The sequence below is a fragment of the Aythya ferina genome (assembly GCF_964211825.1).
Source record: "Aythya ferina genome assembly, chromosome: 15".
NCBI lineage: Eukaryota > Metazoa > Chordata > Aves > Anseriformes > Anatidae > Aythya > Aythya ferina.
Window position 1 is genome coordinate 9,662,154 of NC_140314.1, and position 10,975 is coordinate 9,673,128.

Here is a 10,975-nt window from a genome sequence, read left to right on the forward strand (position 1 = left end):
GCAGAGGTGTGCTTCATTGAGCTTTGAGGCAAAGGTGTGTATTTGGTGTGTCTGAAATCAGAGCAAAAATTTGTTTAAGAGAGAAATCTCAGAACTAGTTTCTTTGGGAAGTACAGCTTCTGTCCACTTCTCAAGATTCTGTGCTAGTATGGGAGCAGGAGTTGGTGTGTCTGCTCTCTTATGCAACATGTGTTTCACCTAATTTTGTGATACCTTCACAGTAGAAATTTAGAGTTTTGGAACAATCTCTTGTTCTAAAGTCCAGTCATTGTATGAGCAAATTAAATTGAAGTGTATTTCCCGTGGTATTTATTTGTACAATGAAGCTTTGAAACATGCCTGAAAATATGCTAGTCTAATCACATTATTAATGGTCTAGCATTTATCCTGACTACACAAAATATGAGAGCATCTTTCAAGATGTGGACATGTAGTGAGTCCTATGAATGCCAGACTGCCTTTACTTGCTTGAGTAAGAAGAGGATGTGCAAATCCTGTACATTATGGATGCACTTGCAAAAAATCATTCCTTAGAAGTTTAGGCCAGGTCAGCCAGTATTTAGATTAAAGTAATTCAAAAACCTTGAGAGGCATGTTCAGATTTTAGATGAAACTTCCACCTAGATGAACACATGCAAAAATATTTTCTCAAATAATTTAAATTCTGTATAGCTTAATTACAGTCTGTAATGTATTAACTGCCTTTATTCTTTCTACTGATATCAGAACATGAGAAAAAGATGTAAGGATTTAGAAGTTCAGCATTTTTAGTGAGTTAGAGCACTGTGAGTGTTCTTTTTTGGAGTTCGAACACTGTAAGACTGTTAGGCAGGGGAATTATGTTAAGAGAGGCTGTTCTTCGTCTGAGTGTGATATCAAAAGTGAAGGTGGCAAGGAGCCAGGGCAGTTTGGTGTGGATATCAGATCTGGAAAGCAGTTTGGAAGAACTTGACCCACAAGTTTATTAAAAAAAAAAAAAAACAAAAAAAAAACTTTAAAACCAAATTTTTGCTTTCCCCTAAAATCAGAGGAAAGTCTGTGTGTATGCTCGACAGCATCAGTGTTGTTGCAGAGGTATTAGTTTCTGTCACGCACGGGGAAATTTTTTTCTAGGTTTTATCAACATGCCCCATGGAGTCAGTTACACTTTCCTTCCTGAGCACCCTTTCAAATCAAGCTGAATCTTGGTGTCAGTTGATCTGCTTTCCGGAGGAGTGATTACCATTTGGTGATTATGTTTAGGAAGAGAAAACCAAAAATACTTGTTCACGCTCTTAGAGACACCCTTTCAGTAGCAGCTGGAGTCCAAACTGATCTAGAATCGACCTCTCTGCCTCACGTACTTCACTTAACCTGGATCCAGCATCAAGCACAAAGCTTAGCGTTAAGCAGTTCCTGACTACTCTGCCTGGTCAGACTACTCCTGTGGTTAACTGTTCTAGTTTGGGTGCAGGCTGTCCCTCCTATTGCAAAAGTACATCTTCACATACCGCTATTACATTTCCTAGTTCTAATTATGTCAACTTAGAGAAATATGGTTGATAAATTTGATAAAATAATTTTTAAACAAAAATGCTTACCTGACTCATTATTTAAGAAACTAACGCATCATCACATGGGCTTTTCTTTTTTTCCTCCGTTGTACTCAGTTTACACAGTGTTGACGTAGCTGAAAAACTCATTTCCTCTTGAGTCCCCTTTTTTTCTGAGTATAATACTGTGCGAATTCAGCACAGAGATATTTAAGAGCTTTATTAAGGCTTTATTTTTTTTTCTAGAAAAGCAATTAAAATAAATAAATTAGGAGGAGGAGTTAAATAAAGCTTATTTTGCTGTCACAAAAGCATCATCCACTGGAACTGCACAGCTTTCATTCTGATGCAATTTTTAAAAGGTTTAAAAACTACTGCAGCACTTGGGAAACTCCAAGCAGGCTATTTCATTACTATATTCTTATGCTGACTTTTAAATGAAGGATGGAGGCCAGGCCTATGCTTATCAGTTCCTACCCCACCTGGCTTGAAACTGCAACTGTTTCAGTCCCAGCAGTAATATTTTTTTAGTTTGCAGCTCAGTTTAATGTCACATCATATATCATCCTCCACCACTGCCTCTGCTAAACATACTACTCAGGCAGCGAGCCTGCGTGTGCACATGCAGTGGTTTGCACAGCAGCAGGAATAATTTCCACTCCTTTTTAAGCTACTATTAAAATGCATCTGGTTTTGTGAAACAGCTGCGTGGGTTTAGAAGGAGCTTCTTAGGATAACTTTGACGAATGCTGAAATGATCATACTTTTCAGGGGATCCCCTTGCATTTCAGTATTTTCTATTCATTATACTCCTGTTTAAAAGCTAAGCTTGCAACACAGAAACTGCAAATAGAACAGGGCCAACTCTGCAGTGAGGAGCTTTCTGCTAACAAGGGTGAGTTTCTTGGATTGACATCCTGGATATCATTTCCCCTGGCTTCCTTCCAACACAGTCACATATGCCTCAGTCTGATAGGACCCTGCTGCCTTTCCAAACCTGTCAGGGCTTTGCCAGGCTGTGGGGCAGCCCCACGCCTCACAAGGCAGTGGACGCTGCCCCTCCACTTGAGCACAACTGCTGGAAACACAACTGGGTTAGCAAACTGAGTCTTCTCCAGCTGAGGCTTCTCATGATGTCCATAGCTGGTACTTCTGCAACGTAGTGGGGAAGGAGCACCGATGCACTTCCCCTCTCTCCTGTTTAATCAGTTTTGTTCACCACTGGCCAGTGCTAGAAGCAGGGTCTGTTGTTCCGTCACACCTGCAAGCACTGGGACTTCCACGAGTGACACCCGAGGTTTTCAGCTCAGCCTCCCCTCAGAGGTATTTTCCTAGGATGCCAAGGCCAATATGATTCTCATCCATCTTCCTCAGGAGGGCTTATTTTTCAGAGAAGACTGGATTGTTGATGTCAAGAGAAATTATTTCACCCAGGACTGTGCTCTGATCCTTTGGGTATACACCATATTTAGCCTGGTGCTGAGAGGGGGTTGTTTCGGTATTTTGTGTTTGGCACGTTGATGGGAATTCCTAGAGGATCCTAGCTTTCCCTTTTTGGGATGTCTCCATCCACAGGTCTTACTGCACAAGGCTGTTGGCTACTCGCAGCGGGAGGAGGGGGGACAGCTGGCGACTGAAGGTTTCGGGGGTGTGAGGGAGATTTGATGAGGACCAGATCCCTCCCTAGCCCTGGCAGGTCTGGCTCCATGCACCCTGTCCTCCTCTCCCCCCCGGCACGCAGTGCCTGCTGCCTGCTCTTTCCACTGCATCCCAGCGACTGCTCCCCCTCAGCTATTTATCACTTCTCTTCTTCCTTTTATGGACAGAGGGAGGTATTTCTTATATATGAAAAAGTATTTACAGTGCTTTCTCGGGAACTGAGCTGAGCACAGGCTGGCAAGACAAACTTTGGCAAATGTGCTGGGGAGCTGGGAAACATCCCTCTTTTTCCCTAGGGGCAAAGGAGGCTGACACCAGCCCCAAGCTCTGAATGTCACACAAACACCCAGAGACCCTGCTGTGTTAGGAATAACTCCCCTCCGCCAAGCAGCTCCTCAACTCAGGAACACATCTTAGTTCCAAGAAAAGGCACTGACGGTGGGTGGGAAACCTCCTGTGCCCCATGGAACCGGGATCTGCCCTTTGCACGTGGGAGGGGGGCACAAGGGGCAAGGATGCTGCCTAGGCAGGAAGGAATTAAAAGGTCTGTCTGGCCAAAGAGTTGCACCCCCAGAAACAAGCAGAAGCTCCAAACTTGAGGGTTAGGGGTACCCCCAATGCCTTCTGGAAAGCCAGGGATGCCAGACCCAGCTTTGCTGAAGGGCAGCTGGGGACAGGGTCAGCAGCCCTGGGGTAGGCCCCGCTGGGAATGAGCTCCTTGGCTGAGGCTGGGTTTTTTAACCCAGGTACTGGGAGGATTTTCCAGCAGGACGTGGTTTACAGGGCCCCTCCCCACTGACAAGATTCTCCTCCTCTATATAGGGAGGTTGAGAAGGCGGCGAGGACTTGGACTGTCCCGGCTGGTGGCTGTACAGGTTCCTGACTCTCCAGTTCCCTCCCTGCCTTAATCGGACACCTGTGAGTACTGGGGGGGGGCCAGCACATCCCTGCTGGGAATGGGGCTGGGGGCTCACCATGCTGGGATGGAGTAGGGCAGCAAGGATGGTGCTACTCTGCAAAGCCCTTCAGTGAGTGAACCTGCAGAGAGCATACAAATCAGAAATAGATCTACCAGACATGCTCAAATGGTTTATCCTGTATATTACTAATGGGGTTCTATTTAAAATGTGCAAGAGGCAGTGCATGTTGATGATCCAGCTTGGTCCTTAGTCACTTCTAAGACTGCTGTGGCTGAATTGAGCCTTGAAGGTGCTGGCTGGGGAGCAGTGGTCACGCTCTGAGCCAGCAGCGAGGCAGCCCGCAAGGTGCCACGTGCTGCCGGGCTGCAGCAGGTACGTGCTGCAAGGATGCATCATAGGGAGCATTCGGTATGGAAAAAACCTGCTAGCCTGAGCAGCTGATCTTCTTTAAGCATTTCTGCTTTTACAGTGCATTTCCTGAGCAGCTTAATGAAAGTAAACCAAATAATGTAATTAGCCTTCCAGTTTTCTGGTCTTTAAACAGGAAAAACACTTAAAAACTAGGAGAAGAAATGGAAACATTTTTACAAAAATACCTATTATATTTGTGCATTTTAATATGCTGGAAATAATTTTTAAGCGAATTAATCTGATTAATTCACTGACCTAGACTAATTTAAGTGATTTCAAATGCAACTTATGCCCTTTTTAAAGGGAAAATACAGAAGCGAACTTCTAACTTGAACAAAATGTTGTGAGTAAAGTAAGACGACAGTAGATGGCAGTATAGAAAACAGCTTCAGTGTCATCCCAGAAGTTCACTGGCTACTCTCAGGTACATATTTATATATGTGTATGCACACACACGTGGATATGTACGTGAGAGGTGTACATATATGCTTATAATGAAGACAAAAATTGAGATATTTTAAATACAAGGGAAATCAGAAGTTTCATCATTATTATATAACATATACATCTCAATGAAATATTTTCTGAAATACACTTGTTTAAAAGCAAGCCCACCTTCTCTTTCTATTAAAGTTTTGTCCTGGCAGGCAGCTTGCAAGAAGATGCTGTGCCCGGTCCCACTTTCCAAACCCCCAAGGCTCTCCGTTCCCATAAACCACTAACAGAGGCTAACAGGATGAAACCCCGGAGGGCAAAGCACTTAACTAAGAAGTCCCTTCAATTACTGCATGATACTCCTCTGACTGCATTCGCTTAGATGTAAACAATGATTTTTATTATCTCATTTGCAATTGACACACTAGTCCCTAAAAGGTATTTGTTTTGAATTTGTTATCATTACATTTTTGCGGAACAGCGAGTATTGAGGAGAACATGGCCATATATGGAAGCATGCATAGATGTACGCAGGGCATCCAGGCTCTTTATAACTCACTGAGAATTACTAGTTGCAAATCTCTTGGCTTTTCTTTCAAGTATGTTAATTTTAGAAGAAGCAAAGAGCAAAAGGTAGCTTTCCAACTTGTGCGTAGTCCAGCTAAAATATAGATTATTTATGAATTCTAATTGCAGAATCTGATTTACTTCATAGAATGACATTTGAGGCTATTCAAAATAGCTAGTATCTTCCAGAGGGAGGAATCTATCCCCACAGAATGCAGTTCAAGTCTTTTTTTTTTTTTTTTTTTTTTTTCATTTTTTTCTTTCATTTTATAACATAATAATATGGACCAATTTCTCTGGATGTATCAAGTGTCTTATCATAGTTCTGTATTGATTTGCATTAACAGAGATGAGCACACCTGATAGGAGGCCAAGTCACTTGCAGACAAGTTGATTAAAGTGCATAGAGAATGTATTAAAAACCAGCCCTGTGAAATTACTAAAAATGTTCTCTCTTAAAATACAGACTTTCCCTCTTCCCTGGCTGAACAGCATTAATAAAATAGTACTGACAACAACTTCATGTTCAGATCAAATTGTCTGTGATGACAGAAAGAATTTGAGGGGTGGTCCCAGTAGCCAGCAAGAAGAAGCAAGAGGCTATAAGGGATTTCTAACAGTGCTCGTAACAAAACTAACTGTGCTGGGGAGCCAGGTCCCAAAGAAAGGTCAAAAGATCAGGATTCATGCCTAGAATTTATTTATTTATTTATTCCCTTTCCCCACAATAATTCCTGAAAATAATTCACATGCTTGGTTATATGTTCCTCTGTTCTAATAACCCTTCCCTGCACAGCTGTGATAAGCTTTTATACTGACATTCACATCCTGCAGAGGAAGGGAGAAGTGTCCTTTATATTCTCATTAGGGCAAAAGCATTCCCTTTGAGCTCTGACCCAGGAGGCAATTCTGCTTGGCCAATAACCTTTTAATTAAAGTGCACTTCCTGGAGATATTTATACTTTGTCCTTGGAATAATATACTCAGGAAAAACTAATTGTAAAGACGGCATTCAACTTCTGTTACTGACATTATAGGGGAAAGGACAGTGAAAATCAGCAGGATATATCTGCAGCAGGGCAGTAGAAAGTGGAATAGAAAATAACCTATGGAAGTATGCATGGCCCTGCATATGTGCACGTTTGGAATTTAGGCAAGTATAGCAAATGCATCCAGCACTTGGCGTAATGTGTCATATTTCTGAGGCAAGAAACTTCATGTCAGTATTATTTTTGCCATTGCTTTTCTTCCTCCCTTCTTCAGGACAGCTCAGCTTTGAGTACAGAACAGGCTTTGCTCTTACTCAGATGATTTGGGCTAAGATTTACCTGAAGTAATGGATGAGAACCTCTAATCACAGCTTTCCACTGGTATTAGCCTCCATTTCTCTTAGCCAGCCCTATGGATGAAACCCAGGGTCTGGCTAAGGGCTCAGTTTTGCCACCTCAGGGAATATTCCCAATGGACAGTCATGAGTCTTTCCCCTTGGACCACGTCTCCAGCATCAGCCATGTGCTGGAGTGCAGTGCAGCCTAGATCAGAGATGGTCCAGCAGGTTTACTTCTGATTTTGATTCAGAAACTTCAGCAGCCCATTAGCTAAATGCCCAGCACCTCTCTAGGACAAATCCAGTCAAGTCTTTGGGGCCCATCTTCTACCCCTTCTATCTAGAAACCCTTTATAACTGAATTTCCTTTGTTACTACAGCTGTACTCAGCTACTACTCAAATGCCATCCTCAGATTCCAGGTGATCATTCATGAAAACTTTTTAGAAAAATCCATGTTTTCTCCTCATTATGTTTCAGAGGAGTTACGTGGCTCAGACTAGATAGATATTCCTTGTTTCTTGTAGAAGGTCTGTTCTTACCATGTTTAAACTGGTATCCACAGGATCGTATTGTACTATGAAAAAATATAGTGCTTAGATCTAGGAATAAAGACTCTTTTCCAAGCTTCTCAGTTTGTTCCACCTCTTAGGCACTACAACCTCACCTCATTTTCAAAAAGACCAAATTTAACCACAACAAGATGCAAAAATTTCTACTCACAGGAAGAAGTAGAACCTAACAGAATACAGGCAGACCAGCTCTCGGTATCATGCTGGGACCTGCAGAGGATGATTGTAAAGCTTTGTGTTGGATATAGGATGTAACAAGAAACAGAACTCTCTTTTGGTCCCTGGGCAACAAAACAGCAAAGAACTGTTGGGTTGTCCCACTGGTGATGTGCTTTGTAGCAGGTTTCATCTTCAGTTGGGTTTTTAAGGTAAGCATTCAGAATGATTTCCACCACCATCATTTTTGGGCAGCCTCAAAGTAGCAAGATTAGGCTCCGTGAAACCCAGCTCTGCAGTTCGGTCTAGGTTTTGGTGGCAGCAATACCAAATTCCAATCAGTTTGGATGCGCTGCCACTTGGCACTTAGCCAAAGGCAGCAGGCTCCAGCCTTTCAGGATGACTACATAGCTCTCTCTTCTGGCCCTACGGCAACCCAAAATCCTCCCACCCCTTCGCAGCAGTTCCTTATGTGCTGCTGTGGCATGGGGCAGAGAACATGCCTTGCCCACTGCTACTGCAGCAGGAGCAGAGAGGCCATGGCAGGCTCCTGCTGCTCCCCAAAGCCTGCTCTTGGAGCTGCAGCTATGTCCAGCCAGCTTCACCCTGCAGCCGCCAGCTGGAAAGCTCTGTAGAAGAGAATACCATCTCCATTATTGGAACTGTGCGACTCTACCAGCCCTCTTGGCAAGGAGGGAACATTTTCTGCCTTAATCCACACAGAGGTCAAATAGTTTCCTCTTGGAGCTCTCTTCCAAGAATCCCCTGGGAGCCTGCAAAGGGCCACATCTTGCAGAGCTCCCTCACAGGGACTTGACAGCAGAGAACGCCGTGCATGGGCAAGTGGTGATGCACAGAACCAAGCTGTTAGGATCTGCCTTCCATTTACCCACCTCACCACCTACATCATGTGCCCATCAATGACCTGAGTAAAATTTCCTCTTGGAGTTTTTCTGACTAGATGGCTCTAGAGAAATCATATTTAAAGGAAAGATGGATTTTTTTACATGAGAGCATTGTCAAGGGAGTTTAAAGAGTCAGGGCTTCTGATTTCCACGGGGATATCAGCTAACCCTCTCAGGCGCCTCTAAAATCCTAGTTTTGTTTTTAAGCTTCAGGTCACCTTCTGCATGATCCATGATTCTCTCTCAGACCTCCTCACACAGCCTGGCCTTGCAAAAAATATGAATCTGTGGAAAGGCTCTGGGGACAAATACTTGGAAATCACTCTCTGATACTCCCAGAGTACAGGGTGTCCATTTGTCCACATACACATACTTTACAAATATCATTCTGCTTATGGGTTGATTGCAGACATCTTTAGCATTTTCTCCAAAGTCCCTCAAGATTTGTGTTTGTCTGAATACTGTAAATATTAAATTCACTCTCAATAAGGAAATGAAACAGCCTCTGTCTCCTGGTGATGTTTTTCTCAGCCATACTCTTCCCCACTTTCCACAGCTGCCCTCTGCTCTGCTGCACAGCAGGTTTCCTGACTAGCACCATGCTTTTCCTGCCCTGTAGCAAACCACAAGACCTCTGTTTTCCCCTTTTCTCATTGAGGGCTGTGTGTCCCACATGTAGGAACACTCCAGTGTTATCAGCCCAGCTGCTGCAGCTGCATCATGACTTCCAATGGCCAGTGCAGGAAAGAAGCTGTCTCCTCCCTCCCAACACAGCACAAAGCAGCCAAAACCCTCCTGTTACTCTCACCTGCAGAGTGGATACATCCAGCAATTTTATCCAAGTCCATACATCTAATAACTTGTATTTCTTTTCCCCGTCTCTCACATGGTGGACATTACTCCTTCAAAAATGATCAGCTCTCATCGTCTTGCGCTACAGAAAGAAAATAATTCTAAATTACTTCTTCTTCATGAGCACTACTGATAGCAATGGTTGGTTTTATTTTGGTTGGGTTTTGTTTTGTTTCCTCTGAGTTTGCTTTCAAACATTAAGTTTTTTACTTTGATTTTCTCTTAATCTTTTTCTTCTCCAAGTGAAATGATATTAGAGAGACTAGAAATAGTCCTTCACAGGAAAAGTTCATTTCTGTTCTTTCTGGAACACAGCCTGGGAACTATTCTTCTACTAATTATTTCATTATACTGATATTGTGGTACACACCCAACAGTATTTGGGCAATTATAAATTTTGAATATATCTGAATTCAATTAACTTAGTGAATATATATGAATTCAATTAGCTTAGTGATGGGCAAGAGATGAGGCTGCAGGGAACTGTTCAGATGGTAGCCTTGGTGCAATCCTGACAGTCTAATTACATAGATGCTAATTATGCCTTACTTTTCTCTCTGATCTTCAGTACCATACAAACAAAACAAAGATAATAAGCTCAGGAGTCCTCATTTGTTTTAGTGCTCTGAAGGTTTTGATTTCAGACATGGTAACAAAAGAGTGGGACTCATGTATCTAAGCACAGATTCTCTAAGGTATCTAATCTGGCACCCCAAAGTATCTGCATGGAAATGTAGGATATGACACAGGACCTACAGGGCTTTGGCACAGATTTGACAAATACCAAATTGCCTGGACCACCTCCATATTTACCTCCCTTTTAAAGCAGAATATTTTGCTTCCTCAACAGGTGACTACTGAGTCAAAATGGCTCAAAAACCTCTCAGCGATGATGAGAAATTCCTCTTTGTGGACAAAAACTTCATTAATAACCCACTTGCCCAGGCTGACTGGTCAGCGAAGAGATTGGTTTGGGTTCCATCAGAGAAACATGGATTTGAAGCAGCAAGTATCAAGGAAGAGAAAGGGGATGAGGTGACAGTTGAACTGACGGAAAATGGAAAGAAAGTGACACTGAGCAAAGATGACATCCAGAAGATGAACCCGCCAAAGTTCTCCAAAGTGGAGGACATGGCAGAGCTGACCTGCCTCAATGAAGCTTCAGTGCTGCACAATCTAAGGGAGAGATACTTCTCAGGTTTAATTTATGTAAGTAGAGACAAATGCACATATTTCTTATTGCATGCTACCACGTCCTGTCACAAACAAGGTAGATCCCAGCTGCTGTCAGGGATACAGTACTGGTGTAACATGGCCATGCAAGTACACCTGCCTCAGCAACAGGACCCCAAACCAAAAATGTATCTCATTGACTTTATTCCCCATTACTATTCTGCCTCTTTAATAATTGCTTCTTTATTCAACTAAATTAAAACACATGAAGGTTTCTTCCCCAGAGCTTGCTAGTTGTGAAATTATGATGTCAGCTTGGAGAGTACCTACTGATAGTTAAACACCACCTCAGTCCTCGTGCTCTGAAGATCAGTAGGGGCTTTTCAATGACTTGAATGGAAACCTCAGAAGTTTCCAGTTCATATGCTCCAGCAGTAACTTACAATTAGAACATGCAGAAAAGCCAT

At 42.9% G+C, this 10,975-nt stretch overlaps 1 protein-coding gene across 4 annotated transcripts in view; it reads left to right on the forward strand.

Moving 5' to 3' along the window:
* Positions 1-3,996: 3,996 nt before the first annotated feature.
* The window catches only part of MYH11 (myosin heavy chain 11), a 60,033-nt gene continuing 53,054 nt past the window's right edge, over positions 3,997-10,975 (forward strand). For all 4 annotated transcript variants that reach the window (XM_084536747.1, XM_084536745.1, XM_084536746.1 and 1 more), the window contains exons 1-2: positions 3,997-4,109; positions 10,186-10,544. In XM_084536747.1, coding sequence (XP_084392873.1) covers positions 10,203-10,544 — 342 coding nt within the window. In that variant the 5' untranslated portion in view covers positions 3,997-4,109; positions 10,186-10,202. The remainder of the gene's footprint in view (positions 4,110-10,185; positions 10,545-10,975) is intronic.